At 44.5% G+C, this 15,508-nt stretch overlaps 1 protein-coding gene and 1 long non-coding RNA gene across 13 annotated transcripts in view; one reads left to right on the forward strand and one right to left on the reverse strand.

The window, feature by feature from the left end:
- Positions 1-15,508, forward strand: part of LOC109623121 (cAMP-dependent protein kinase type I regulatory subunit) — a 269,309-nt gene that overhangs the window by 236,126 nt on the left and 17,675 nt on the right. For all 12 annotated transcript variants that reach the window (XM_029870633.2, XM_029870634.2, XM_062854174.1 and 9 more), the window contains one exon: positions 1,708-2,067. In XM_029870633.2, the coding sequence (XP_029726493.1) occupies positions 1,708-2,067 (360 nt within the window). The remainder of the gene's footprint in view (positions 1-1,707; positions 2,068-15,508) is intronic.
- LOC134288665 (uncharacterized) overlaps positions 3,172-15,508 on the reverse strand; it is a 43,508-nt gene continuing 31,171 nt past the window's right edge. Inside the window, exon 2 of the long non-coding RNA XR_009998088.1 lies at positions 3,172-3,795. This is a non-coding gene — a long non-coding RNA (uncharacterized LOC134288665). The remainder of the gene's footprint in view (positions 3,796-15,508) is intronic.

The raw sequence follows: 15,508 nt of genomic DNA on the forward strand, positions 1-15,508 counted from the left end.
TGAAGGAATCTTCAAAGTAACTCCTGGACTAATTCCTGAAAGAACTCCTATAGGAATTCCTTGGGAGAAGAAATCCCAGTAGGGATCCCATAAGAAACTCGATTTCTTTAAAAGATTTCCAGGGAGAATCCTTTAAGTATCCTTTAATGTAATTTCTGAAAAAAAATGCTGAAAAAAATGAAAGAAAGAGTCCCTGAAGGTATTCCTAGAGGGATCCGTTTGGAAATTCCAGGAGGAAACCCAGAAGGAAAAACCCTTGATGGAACTCTCGGAGATGTTCTTGAAGGAACTCTTGAAGCTATTCCTGAAGGAACTCTTGAAGTGATTCCTGAAGGAACTCCTAGAGAGATTCCTGAAGGAACTCCTAGAGAGATTCCTGATGGAATTCAGGGAGAATGTTCTGATTGGACTTCTAGAGGAATAGCTGATCCTGGACGAATCTCCGAAGGAACTCCTGACTAATTCCTGAAAGAACTCCTATAGAAATTCCTGAGGGAACTTCAGAAGGAATCCCCGAAGGAACCCGAAAACTTATCTCTGAAGGACTTCTTCTTCTTCTTCTTTATGGCTTGACGTTCGCATTGGAACTTGGCCTGCCTCTTTCAACTTAGTGTTCATTTGAGCACTCCCACAGTTATTAATTGAAGGGCTTTCTTTGCCTGCCATTGCATGAATTTGTACATTGTGTGGCAAGTACAATGATACACTATGCCCAGGGAGTCGAGAAAATTTTCCTGACCGGAACGGGAATCGAACCCGCCGTCTCCGTATTGGCGATCCATAGCCTTAACCACTAGGCTAACTGGAGACCCCTAAGGACCCTCTGAAGGACCTTCTATGGAAATCCCTGAAGGACCTTCTTGTTGAATCACTGATAGATCCTAGAGGCATTAACGAAACTCCCTTAAAGAATATGTGAAGGAAACTCTTGGAGTTATCCCTGAAGATACTCCTATCGGAATTCCTGAAAGATCTTCTAACAAATCGATATTGAAACTCCTAGAGGCATCCCTGAATCCCTGAAGAAAGTACTGGAGGCAGGAGTTTCTGTAGAGATCTCTAAAGGAACTTCTGGTGGAATCCCTGAATTGGAATCTTCGAATCTTGGGAATTTTTGGAGGAATCTTTGATGGAATCATGTAGGAATCTTCAAAGAAACTCCTAGTGTAGAAATTCTTAGGATTTCTTTCGGATTACGATGTGTTTTTGGATAATCTTATGGTGAGGCTCTGCACGAATATGACTAGCATCTAAAATTACAAAAGTATCCGAATATGAATAATCGATTTTTTCTTTCGTTAATGATCATATTAGAGTAGTGGCGGCGCACAGGCCTTCTTTCAAGATGCTAAAGAGGCTAACAATGAGCCAAGTTGGAAATTTAGTGCGAAGCTCCGATAAAGTTCAGTGAGAATTTCGAACTGGAAGCTTAGTTTTAACGTTTGTACACATTGACGTTGCCTAACCAACAAACTTCGAATGTCAAGACAAGTCCATCAACGACAAGGTCTCATGTGGAGTATGTTATTATAGGTTTACAACTATCACTATCCGACTATCTTCCTCCACTCGGGTTTCTTCTTCGGAACTAGCGTGGCAAATTTGATAATTACCATTTCCGCCCTTTGCGCGCGCGTGTCATCGCCATGTCCGTTAATTAATGTGTTTCTTCCATTGTTTTGTCTCTTTTTCTTCCCACACCCACAGGAACAAGCCAAGCTGGATGCCAGCAAACAGGCTGCCAGTCCGGACGATTTGGACGACCTGAGCCCGATGCCACAGACGACGGTTCCGCCGGTGCGACGACGCGGCGGCATCTCGGCGGAACCGGTCAGCGAGGAGGACGCCACCAGCTACGTGAAGAAGGTCGTACCGAAGGACTACAAAACCATGGCGGCGCTGTCGAAGGCCATCGCCAAGAACGTGCTGTTTGCCCACCTGGACGAGAACGAACGGTCGGACATTTTCGATGCAATGTTTCCGTGCACTTTCCTGCCGGGCGAGTCGATTATACAGCAGGGCGACGAGGGCGACAATTTCTATGTGATCGATATCGGCGAAGTAGAGGTGAGTGTTGCGTTGGATACACCTTGGAGGACGTCTTTAACTACATACGTCACGCAAAAATGTACGTTTTTCGCATACCTTTTATGGCAAACTTTTTGTATGAAACCTATGTATGGGTTGTCACGCTTTACTGAACTCTCCTTCCCCTCTAAATGTGTCATAATCTATGGACATTCCCTTATTTGTGTTTCGAATGTTACAAAATATTTTGTTTGTAAGAATCCCTATGTTGTATAGTAACATGCTTTCAAATCAATGCGGTTTTCAAATAACCTCACATTGTACCGTAGTAAACAGAATTCAAAATTGTGCAGATCAAGGGAGAGAATTTATAGGGCCCATTTTAGCCACAGCTATAAAGGCGTGGGTACCCAACATCTCCATACTGGGAGTGACGGGTTCGATTCCTGATCGGTTCAGAAACTTTTCATAAAGGAAATTTCCTTGAGTGCCTTGGGCATAGAGTATCTTTGTGCCTGCCATCCCAAGTAACAATTTAAGTTTTGTTCTGCTCTATAAGAGATCGTCATGACCAATTTTATAAAACTTGCAATAATATAGATGTATTTATACATCAACACCTCTTGATAACGTCTTTAACAACATCTTCCGGCTAAGTGGATCACTCTTGGAGAGGTTTTCCACACTACAATAAGAGTAGCAATAAAACTGTTTTAAAATCTAGATGAAAGACCTAGAGTTATCGAAAATAAAACGAAAGCAAGTTGACGTTTATGATGACCGCAATAAACCTAGCAGTGTCGTAGTTTCTGCTTTTCCACCAACAGGTGTCGTTGCTAATCGACCGGATCGCCATCTGTTGAGAGTTTATACAGTTTTATTGTGGTAATAATGAATGCCAGAAAGTTTACATATCGGAGAGTTTTGTTGACTCTTAAAATCTGGCTTTATGGATATCTTCAAGTATTTTTTTTTTATTCCTGTTCGGGTTTGTCACTGCGACCAGTTTTTAGATCTATTGTGACATTACCCGTATCCTTAGTGTAGTGCATGTCGCATTACTCAATTGCCATTGAGGGGCAATAAAGTATCGATTTTGATACAGTTTTTGTTTGGTTTTCTTAGAAAACAAAACAAGAGTACTGATATTGGCCATGCATCGGAAACCTAGCATCACCCTTGTTTTACTGCTAAATTCTCCCCAGTAGGAAGTTTAGGACCCGGGTTTTAACATTAGCAGCAATATCATTCCAATAATGGAACATGTGTTCAGTAATAAGGATTCTAGTATGTTCCTTGCGTACTAGCACTTTCCAGTCTTCGAAGAGTTAGTACATACATGGATCCCTAACCCAATTTGATTTCCTTTGCATTGAGTTTAGCCTCAGATGGTGAGGTTTTTAACTATATGCAAAGTAAAGTTGGTAAACTCAGTTTTATTCAAAAACTGGAAGTCACCAAAACACCAGTAGTAAGGACTAAATACTATAATTCCTTGAATAACCAGAACACATATTCCAAAATTGAAAAATAGGACGACACTAGATTTCGGTTTGGTAGATCTATCACCGCAACGCAACCCAAAAAGGCGATCTACCCACGCTACGGGCTCCGTTAAAGATCGAGCATCTTTTAAACCCCCTCAACCATTCATCCCTCAGCACGGGTCGCCTGACACCTTGGATTGGGGTTACCTGTTTGGTGGACTTTTACCCCCGGAACAGGTGGTCCGTAGTGCTATTCTAAGCCGGCAGCTACACGGGCAATCTTCAAGTATACTACTTCTCAGCATACCGTTCTATGAACACTTCAACAGTTAATAACTGAGAGCTTCTTCTGCCAATAACCAATGGTCATTGACCATTTTGATTGTGTATATCGTATCCCAAGTAACAATTCCATTGCTGATTGGTTTTGTATGGTTTTTATTAGGGTTTTATTACAACAATAATTAAAACTAATAGTTTTATGACTACTTTTATGAAAAGCATTGATGAAATGTTTTATCTTCAAGTATACTATAAAACATTTCATCAATGCTTTTCATAAAAGTAGTCATAAAACTGTTAGTTTTAATTATTGTTGTAATAAAACCCTAATAAAAACCATACAAAACCAATCAGCAATGGAATTGTTACTTGGGATACGATATACACAATCAAAATGGTCAATGACCATTGGTTATTGACAGAAGAAGCTCTCAGTTATTAACTGTTGAAGTGTTCATAGAACGGTATGCTGAGAAGCAGTATTTGCCCCAGTGAGGATGTTACGCCAATAAGAGGAGAAAGGAGAGTGCTTGAGATTTTGAAAACATAAATATCAATCTTATTAATTTGACTGGAAAACCATGTTCTGAAGTTATTTTGTAGAAGTTCTTCACTCTTCTGTTCTCTTCCATCAAATCTTCAAAGAGCATTACTAAAAAAAAGTACGCTACATAGCTACAACCACTGATAATTTCTTTGCCGAAATATAAGACAACCCGAACATCAACAACTGCATAAATTTTCAGCCCCAAAACAGACGTGTGCCAATTTTCGATGATGTTTCGCAATAGCTCAACTCCGTCCGTCCCGTCAGTCGTTATGACCAGAGAGCGAGAGCAGCAAAGCACGTCATAAACACCCGGTTTATGAGGTGTGTGCATTGGCTTCCTCTGATTTTGGCTGCTCATCATTTGTGTTTATTTACCTCAATCAAATTAGTAAACTGACAGTGGAGGAGAAAAAAAACACACGAGGTGGGCCCTATCCTACTGCGCTGGTTGGCTGGGAAAATGCATGGGGTTTTTCGCACCACTGCTTTCCAGATGCCCTGATGAGATGCATTAATCTTCGGTTTCGCGATTGAGCGTGGAGGGGAATCGAGGTGTGTAAACATGTTGAAGGCCTAATTGATAGGTGCCTCCATTCATTAGATGAGGAATTTTTATTGTTTAGCAGTGAATGGATGGACATTTTTGGCGCAACATTTCTCAAATACAGTCTTTATGGAGGTTTATGATAGTCTTGTTAGAATTCAATCATCTATTCAGTTCGACATCAACATCAAATTCATGGTAACAATAAATCAACAATTTGCCGCCATAACCTTCGGTTTACAGCTGAAGCTCTCCAACGTCGCGTCGATCACGGCCACCACTAGGCGGATCGCGTCCATCCTAGTGCGTTCTTCGTACTCTCACGTCCCATGCCGTGTCTTCTTGTGAATCAATAACGAATATCAAATTTGCAGGGTTGTGTTCCGGAATTCTTGCAACACGCCCTGTCCACCAGACCCGTCCAGCTTAAACCACTTTCAGGATGTAGGCTTCACCGTAGAGTGCAGCGAGATCGTGGTTCACCCATCGCCACCGCACTGTTCCTCTGCACCAAAGATCGTTCTTAGTAGTTGTTACTTGAACACTCCAAGTCCTTGAAAGTCTTCCTCGAGCAAGATCCGTCTCTCGCAAATCGTCCTCCACTTGATCGACCCACCTAGGTCGCTGTGCACCACGTCTTCTTGTACCGGTCTGATGACTCGAGAACCATTTTAGCCGGGTTGCCATCCGACATCCTGATGACGTGATCCGCCCACCGTAGGTAGCCTCCCGGGGTCTCCAGTTAGCCTAGTGGTTAAGGCTATAGATTGCCAATCCGGAGACGGCAGGTTCGATTCCCGTTCCGGTCGGGAAAATTTTCTCGACTCCCTGGGCATAGTGTATCATTGTACTTGCCTCACAATATACAAATTCATGCAATGGCAGGCAAAGAAAGCCCTTCAATTAATAACTGTGGAAGTACTTAAAGAACACTAAGTTGAAGCGAGGCAGGCCAAGTCCCAGTTGGGACGTAGAGCCATAAAGAAGAAGAAGAAGAAGAAGAAGAAGGTAGCCTCCCGATTTTCGGGGTGTGGACGATGGTTGGTTCTCTCAGCAGTTGATGCAGATCGTGGTTCATTCGCCTTCTCCAAGTCCCGTCTTCCATCTGCTCTCCGCCGTAAATGGTACGCAGCACCTTCCGTTCGAAATCTCCAAGGGCGCGTTGGCCCTCTGCACGTAGAGTCCATGCTTCGTGCCCATAGAAGACTACTGGTCTAATCAGCGTATTGTAGATAGTTAACTTTGTGTGACGGCGAACTTTGTTCGACCGTAGAGTTCTGCGGAGTGGAGTCCAAAGTAAGTTCGATTTCCTGCCACAATGCGTCTCTGAATTTCTCTGCTGGTGTCGTTGTCGGCAGTCACCAGTGAGCCCAAATACACAAATTCTTCAACCGCATCGATTTCATCACCGTCGATATAAGTTCGGGGTGGCGGGCGCGGTGATTCCTCCCTGGTGCCCTTTGCCATCATGTACTGTCTTCGACATATTAATAACTGATCCGATTCGTCTGGCTCCACTCTTTAGTGGGATGTACGTTTCTGCCATCGTCTCAAATTTACGAGCTATAATATCAATATTATCAGCGAAACTAAGCAGTTGAACGGACTTCGTGAAAATCGGGGATGGAAACACTCACTTGTACTCAGATACACTCATACACTCATTTGCTATTCTCTCAGCTCAGAAGCCTGCAATAAAAAAACAGTGTATGGAGGAGTTTTACTTTGTAGTTTTATCTAAAACTTTGTCGAACAAAGTAAGGGTCGTACACGTATACCAAAATCGTGGCAGAGCTTTGAATGTGGCTCTCCATGGAATGACCAAAATTTTCATTCATCGTGTGGAGAGTCCCCTTCATTACTCTCTTACGGCTTCAATATGCATTTGCGACCCTTAGTCTATTCGGCGAACTTTTAGATAAAACTGCAAGGTAAAGTTCCTCTTTTTTTTTTACTTATTTTTACTTAAAATCATTCTTTATTTTTAATTTTTGTTTTGTTTGGGTGGGGGAATAGCTCCCGGATAGCCTGTTGATCTGATAGGCGGCAACGGACTTTGAACCGTTCGATAGACTCACTAAATCGGTCATTGAGGAGTTTGACTTCAGCCAGACGGTGGACCTCAGATGTTCGGGTCCGGTTGGGGTATTCATGATCATTCTGAGGAACTTATTTTGGACCCTTTGTAGTTTAAGATGATGGGTTTTTGCACAGCTCTTCCAGACCGGCATGCCATACTAAATTACAGGAAGGATGATTTGCTTATAGACAGCAAGTTTGTTCTTCAGCGACAGAGTCGACTTGCGGTTGATCAATGGGTACAACAGTCTCAGGAGGATGTTGCATTTTGTTACAGTTTTGTCGATCTGCTGCCTGAAGATCATCTTGCTGTCTAGTGTTAAGCCAAGGTAGTCGGTCGAATCGGACCACTCCACCGCTGATCCATTGAGCATGATTTTACAGTCCTCAGCCGGAACATGTCGTGGGGATTTTGGGAAGAGCATGACCTGGGTCTTCGCCGCATTGACACATATCTTCCAGCTAGTTAGGTAGCCTGTTAGAGCATTCAGGCCTCGTTGGAGTTTGGCTGTCAGCGTTCGAGTGACCCTGCCACTGTATATGACGGACGTGTCATCGGCGAACAGCGATAGAGTTCCGCGTTCTGGTAGTGGAGGCATGTCAGATGTGAACAAATTGAACAGCAGTGGGCCCAATATGCTGCCTTGAGGGACACCGGCAGGGATGTTCTGGGCATTAGAGTTGACTCCATTGATTGAAACCTGAAATGCTCTGTTCGACAGGTAATTTTTGATGATTTTGACAAGGAAGCTGGGAAGATTGTACCTTTGCAGCTTGTACACCAGGCCATCGTGCCAGACGTTGTCAAATGCTTTCTCAACGTCTAACAGCGCCATGACAGAAGATTTAGCTAACGACTTGTTCCGTTTGAGGACGTTGGTGACTCGAGACAGCTGGTAAACGGTTGATCGACCACGCCGAAAACCAAACTGTTCTTCGAGCAAGATGTTGTTTTGTTCGGCAGATGTTAGGAGCCGACTGTAAATAGCTTTTTCAAAAAGTTTTGATAACCCTGAGAGAAGGCTGATGGGGCGATAACTTTTTGGCGAGGATGGATCCTTCCCAGGTTTCTGGATGGGGATCACCTTTGCTAGCTTCCAAGATGATGAGAAAGTCATCTAACGGGCGTACCGCGAAGGTAAGGAAGAGAGAGAATGAGTTTTTAGTGGGTCGATCCCCACATCACCCGAGGAACCACCTCTTGGGTATCTGTTGCAGATTTTCTCATTCTATAAAAAAAAAAAAAGATGATGAGAAGTAGCTTAGGCGGAGACACTGATTGAAAATCAGTGCCAGATGTTGGTAGAACTGGAGACTCAAATGTTTGAGCTCCAAGTTCATGATGTTGTCGAAACCTGGGGCCTTCATATTTTTAGATGATTTGATATAGGCCGACAATTCGTCAGCTGTGATCTCCAACACCTCCGAAAAGTCGTTGGGGATCAGATGTAGGTTGTTTGCATGCTCAGTTACAGCTTCTTCTTCTTCTTCTTCTTCTTCTTTATGGCTCGACGTCCCCACTGGGACGTGGCCTGCCTCGCTTCAACTTATTGTTCTTTGAGCACTTCCACAGTTATTAATTGAAGGGCTTTCCTTGCCTGCCATTGCACGAATCTGTACATTGTGTGGCTCAGTTACAGCTGCTATTCATACGGACTAACTATGTCAAGACCAAGGTTGTGGGAACTGACGAAATGCCGACCTATTTCAGCAGCCTTCTCATCAGGGGTTACCAAGCGATCGACTGGACTATTGTTGTCAAGGGGAATCAGCGGTGGGATGGGCCTTGGCTTAGTTTTCAGGATTTTTGTAATTTTCCAGAAAGGTCTGGCACGGTCTGGAAGAGCGCGGATCTTGGAAGTAAAGTCTTTGTTTCTGAGGTCCACCATTCTGGACTGAATTGTCTTGGTCATACGGTTGACCTGGGTTTTTAAATCAGGCAGACCAGTACGCTAGCTCTGCCTGCGAGTGGTGTTACGGAGTCTTATGAGGTCTTTAGTGAGCCTATCTATGGTCAAAGTGTTACTTACCAGTGTCGATTCAGGAACACATCGCTCCCGGGCCTGGGAGATTGCCGCCTCAATAGAGTGCAGCTGTTGGTCCACGTCATCAGGAGTCTCTGGCCGCACCTGGTAGTCGATGCCGTCGTCAACACACCGCTGGAACCGGTCTCAGTTCACTCTGTGAAAGTTAAGCCGGGTCCGATCGTACCGACCAACCTAAGATCCAACTTCGGCCACCACCGGATAGTGGTCCGAGCTGAGCTCCAGCTGTGTGATCGGCTTGGAGATGTTGTCCATAAGCTGATGTAGAGGTCCAGCGTGGCGTGGGCCCCAGACCGGGTCAACCGGACCAAGGATGTTGTAGTGGCCCTCCTCCAGATCTTTGCTCCAGATGTTTCCATTTCGGTTGCTTCTAGTGTTGCCCCAGGCCTGGTGCTTGGCATTGAGGTCTCTTGCGATAATGAACCGCCCCTGCCGCCGAGTTAGCTTGATTATGTCTCTGCGGAGGTTGTTGGCTGCCTCTACCGTGTCGGCTTGAGTTGGGCAGTATGCCACGATGAGGGTGATGTCACCGGCAGAGGTAGTCATCTCCACTCCGACGGCTTCGATGGTCTTCAGTTGAAAGTTCGGCAGCAGGCGGCAATTCATGTTGTTTCGTAGAGCGATGGCTACTCCTCCCCCCCTGGAGCTCGTCCTGCCTAGTCTGATTATTCGGAAACCCGGTATGAACACGCTGACCTCTGGCTTGAGGTGGGTTTCCGTAATGAAAGCTATGTCGATCTCCTTTTCAACGAGGAAATCGTGCAGCTCAATGTTTTGTTCCTCAGTGAACAAGCATTCCAATTGACCAGACCCACTCTAGAAGCCATTTTAAATGACGAAAAGGCCCAGAGTGTAGATCTGGTCGAATCGGGGTTTGCAGCCACGAAGGCGGGCCACAAGGGAGCTGAAGATCGGAGCCAGCTGTTCCGGAGTGTAGAGGGGGGCATTGTCCTCCTGGAGGGGAGGTGCGTTGTTGGGTTGATGGCGTAGTCCTGGAGAAGGGATCTGCCACTGGTTGATGGGGGTAGCTTGGGGCGCCACGGACGCAGCAGCAGCTGCTAGGCGCTTGTGTGGTTGAAGCGGTGGGAGCACCGGGACCACACTGCGAGGTTTGGAAATTGGCGGGAAATTTTTGTTGTCGAGCGCCGGGGGCACTACCGTCTTCACCTTTGGTTGGTTTTTGGTGGAAGCTCGTCGCCGGATTTCCAAAAACTCCGCTCGCTTGGGGCAGTTCTTGGCTGTGGCCCGGTGCTGCTCGCCGGGGTAAAGGTCCTCCATACACTGTTTTTTGTTTGCAGGCTTCTGAGCTAGTGTAGTGTAGTAAGTGAGTGTGTCTGAGTACATGTGAGTGTTTTCATCAATGGTGAAAATCGTCCCACTCGTGTTTATCCCCGCTCTCCTTATTACACCCTCTAACGCAATGTTGAACAGTAAGCACGAAAGACCGTAACCGTAACCCTCTGCGAGATTCGAAGGGACTCGAGAGAGTCCCTGATACTCGAGCTACGCACATCACTTGATCCATCGTCGCTTTGTTTAATCGTATCAGTTTCGGGAATCCGTATTCGTGCATAATCTGCCATAGCTGTTTTCGATCGATTGTATCATACGCCGATTTGGCGAACATCTGGTCCGTTGTAGCGCGTTCACCCATGAATCCAGTCTGATATTACTCCATGAACTCTCTTGCAATCGGTGATAGACGGCGGCATAAAATTTGAGAGAGTACCTTGTAGGCAGCGCTCAGTAGTGTGATTGCGCGATAGTTCCTGCAATCCAACTTGTCGCCCTTTTTGTAGATGCAGGCTTTCCAAATGTACAGCCTTCTCGCAACAGCCCGCGCAAGGCTGAATCGATACTCTCTTATGTGTGCAGACCATCTCTCGTTACCGTGTGCAACACCATCAGTGAGAAATGTATCACCAACAGCACGCACACGCATGAGCGAAAGATGTATTGAAACAGCCGCTGCTTCGGCTGCTTGCCTGACAGTTGCATACTCGAGTCGTATCGAGCCGAGTGGGAAACGTCGTGAGTATTGTTGGCCGCATGGCGATGACAATCTTCGGCCAACCAAGCCGGCTGTCGCATAAAGGGTGTCATAGGCTGTCACGGGAGCATATGGCTTAACGCTAAAAGTTATTCACAAAATATGTGATCAATAAATATTTTTTTACAAACATGATATGCCTTTCACAAGATGCCCCAGGGGCGGAAAGAAATTTGTGCCAGCGTTTTTCAAAATTGTAATCTGGCTAAAATATACGACTTATGTGAGATTGAACTCTCTTTTTTTATTGAAAACATGGCAGTGCATTTCACATGCCAATTAAAAATAATGCTATGCAAAATACTCTACTAGAACAAGACTTACAAGTACATATTTTCTATTTGAAAAAATACATAATACACTAAATGCGTCGAAAATTTTGAGCGTGGGATATACCACGATACTCGACACGTTCAACAGAAGTAAAATGCTCGGGCCGAGCGCAGCGATATTCGTCACTTCGTGTCCAGCCAACGAGAGACGGTTTGGGTGAGAGGCGAGGTTGTCATCGGCGAACGAACGCACAGCGAAAGCAGACGATGTGAGCAGTTCCCGACAGTGATGTTGTTTGTCGCATGAGTTTTATTCTGTGGGCTGTCATGAACCATGCATTCACAAGGCTGTCATGGGAATAAGAGTGTGACAGCCATCAAAATGCTATCATGATGCGGTACTTTTGGGAAGCCTGGACTCACACGATACCTTCCATCCACGCGCCCGGTAATACTTCCTCCACCAAAATCTTATTAATGGCCCAGTGCAGTGCTCTCACCCATGCTTCTCCACCATATTTTAGTAACTCGCTTGGAAGTTGATCTGCTCCAGCGGCTTTGTTGTTTTTCAACCGGCCAACCTCCTCCTCAATCTCCTGGAGGTCAGGGGCCGGAAGTCTTTCGTCCTGTGCACATACTCCTAGATCTGTTACCATGCCACCTTCGGTACTTGCAACGTCGCCATTGAGGTGCTCATCGTAATGCTGCCGCCACCTCTCGACCACCTCACGCTCGCTCGTGAGAATATTCCCGTGATTATCTCGGCACATGTCGGCTTGTGGCACAAAGCCTCTGCGCGAGCAGTTCAGCTTCTCGTAGAGCTTTCGTGTGTCCTTAGCGCGGTACAGCTCTTCCATCGCTTCGCGATCTCGTTCTTCCTGTTGGCGCTTCTTCATCCGGAATACTGAGTTCTGCCTGTTCCGCGCCTGTCTGTAACGTACCTAATCGCAAACGGAGCCTGTGGAGTACCAGGGCACCCTCCACAGTATTTTGCCCTTACTGCACTAACCGGAGCAATAGTGTGGTGGACCTTGTGTTTCTCCGAGACAATCAGCTGCCCTTCTTCAATCTCATACTTGAGGCTGAATAAGGGCGGGATTATGAAGATGTTATTAATTAGTTTAAATTTTCACCTATATGGTTTCGCATTATGCGTTTTACACAGTGTATTCTGTGCATCCTCGCCTTTGGTGCACTCAAATCGATACCGATCTGGCTTTATTGTTGCTTTTCTTTTCTGTGCTGTGATTGTTAAGAGTTTAATCTTGCCTAGTTTGGGTAGTGGCTACGGTTAGGATAGCTCAGATCAATCTTCAGCACAAAAGAACAGCAACGATCAATCTTTGTAGACTTATGCAAAATGGTACAGCCCAAGTTTCGTTAGTCCAAGAACCTTACTTTCGTAAGGGGAATTTCTATTTAGGAAACCTTGTGAATCCGGTGTTTGCTACTTTCAGAAAAATTGAAATGGCAAACTCACGTGTCATGCCTCGAGCATGTGTGCTTGTCAACAACGCAATCGTTGCTACATTCATCTCTGAGCTAACTACTAGAGATGTATGTGCTATCACAATTGATGTATCTGTTGGAAACCTCAACAGGAAATACGTTTATTGTTCGGTTTATTTACCGCATGATGAACCATCCCCTACGGATGCTTTCAAGCAAGTCATTGCATACTGCACTTCAAAAGGCCTTCCGCTAATTGTTGGTAGTGATGCTAATGCTCACCATATAATCTGGGGCAGCTCAGACATCAATTTGAGAGGCTCTAGTTTAATGGAATACTTAAGTAGTACAGATCTTGGATTACTTAACATAGGCAACCGCCCAACCTTCTTGGTATCTGCTAGAGAGGAAGTGTTAGACATAACTCTTTGCTCTAGCAGAATTAGTCACGAGCTGGCCAATTGGCATGTGTCAGATGAAGAATCTTTATCTGACCATCGCTACATCTTGTTTGAACATGTGAATGTTACTTCGCAAATTTTGCGTTTCAGGAACCCCCGGTCAACCAACTGGGATCTCTTCACCGATTTGGTTGCAGCCAAATTTCATGGATACTCACCATTAATTGACACTCCAAGTGATTTAGATGATGCCGTTGATACTATAACGGCCTTCATCATGGGAGCTTTTGAAGAAGCTTGCCCTCTGCGGTCTGTGAAGACCACAAGAGGAACCCCTTGGTGGAACTCTGATCTGGCCAAGCTCAGGAAACAATGTAGAAAGAGTTGGAACAGACGACGTTCGGCTGGATCGGAGGCTTTCAGGTCGGCTCGCAAGGCCTACCAGAAAGCTCTTCGGTCTGCTGAACGATCCGGCTGGAAAAACCTTTGTACAAATGTTTCCAGTCTGAGTGAAGCCAGTCGATTGAACAAAATCCTTGCAAAATCTAAGGATTTTCAAGTGAACGAACTTCGTTTGCCAAATGGTGATTTCACTTCCTCTGATGAGGAAGTTTTGGAATGTTTATTCAGTACACACTTCCCCGGATGTGTGGATATTACATCTTCGGATGAACCTGATGTCTTTTCTTGTAGTTATGATTCTTTAGCTTCGGCTCGGAGTATCATAACTTTAGAATCGATTGAATGTGCACTTAATAGCTTTGCTCCTTTCAAATCTCCCGGGGCAGATGGGATTTATCCTATTTTGCTTCAAAAGGGATTTGATCATTTCAAACATGTTTTGAAACAACTACTTGTTTGCAGTTTTGCTACAGGGTATATTCCCAAATCCTGGCGGGATATTACTGTAAAGTTTATTCCGAAAGTGGGTCGTGCGTCGTATGAAGAAGCAAAGAGTTTCAGACCTATCAGTTTGACCTCTTTTCTTCTGAAATGCCTAGAACGCATTGTCGATCATCACATCCGTGATGTTTATCTGGCCAATGTGCCTCTTCATGTGAACCAACATGCTTACCAATCTGGAAAGTCCACTGTGACTCTTTTACACAAAGTTGTTAACGATATCGAGAAGGCATTCGCTCAAAAGCAATCCTGCTTGGGTGTTTTCTTAGATATCGAGGGTGCCTTTGACAACGTGCCTTTCGATGCCATATTGGAAGCCGCACGGGGTCATGGTATATCTCCAATGATTTCCAATTGGATTCATCAAATGCTCAAAAACCGACATCTCTTCGCGACATTGCGTCAAGCGGCGATTAGGAAATTGAGTGTTTGTGGATGCCCCCAAGGGGGAGTCTCTCACCACTTTTGTGGAATCTCGTAGCAGATACGCTATTGACGCAACTCAATAATAGCGGTTTTCCTACTTATGGTTTTGCCGACGACTACCTAACATTGTTAGTTGGTATGTGCATCAGCACCCTTTTCGACCTGATGCAAAACGCTCTTCAGGTAGTTGAGGGTTGGTGTCGCCAATATGGCCTTTCGGTAAATCCGAGTAAAACATCTATTGTTCTTTTCACGGAAAAGCGAAACCGTAATGGTGTTCGACCTTTACGTCTCTTTGATTCTGATATCAATGTGACTGAACAGGTAAAGTACGTTGGAGTCATTCTTGATTCCAAGCTTTCCTGGACACCTCATGTTGAGTTCAGAATCAAGAAAGCTTGTATGGCCTTCGGGCAATGCCGGCGAACCTTTGGTACAACTTGGGGTCTTAAACCCAAGTACAGGGGATGGCCAAAATGTTTGGGATAGTCAACTTTTTTTCTCCCACAAAAAAATTCAATATGCTGTAACTTTTCATAGAGGGCATAAAAAAATCTCAAATTTTGACTGTTTATCAACCTGTTATATGTGCATCATTGGTACAAATTTGGACTCGATTGAATAGTTTTTCACGAAGTTAGAACCGTTCAAGTAAAACACTATTTTTAGACAACTCATTTTTGAGCTGTCATATCTCGGAAACCAGTGAACCGAATTGAATGAATTTTTTAACGTTTATCAACAATATATTGATACTGAATACAACGTTATAAAATGTAATATTTTTTCACGGCAAATTAAGTTATACCGGGTTGAAATTTTTGTCCATATAGAGGAAAATAAGTCAAATTTACAATACCACACAAAAATTACTAAATGTGTTCTTCCTTTAAGCTAAATTGGCTCTAATATATCTGATTAAAGATAACTTGAGAACAGAAGTGAAAAATCTTTGGATATCAACACTAAAATTTATTGACGTTGACGTAAAA

The sequence above is a fragment of the Aedes albopictus genome, chromosome 2 (genome assembly GCF_035046485.1).
Source record: "Aedes albopictus strain Foshan chromosome 2, AalbF5, whole genome shotgun sequence".
Lineage (NCBI taxonomy): Eukaryota > Metazoa > Arthropoda > Insecta > Diptera > Culicidae > Aedes > Aedes albopictus.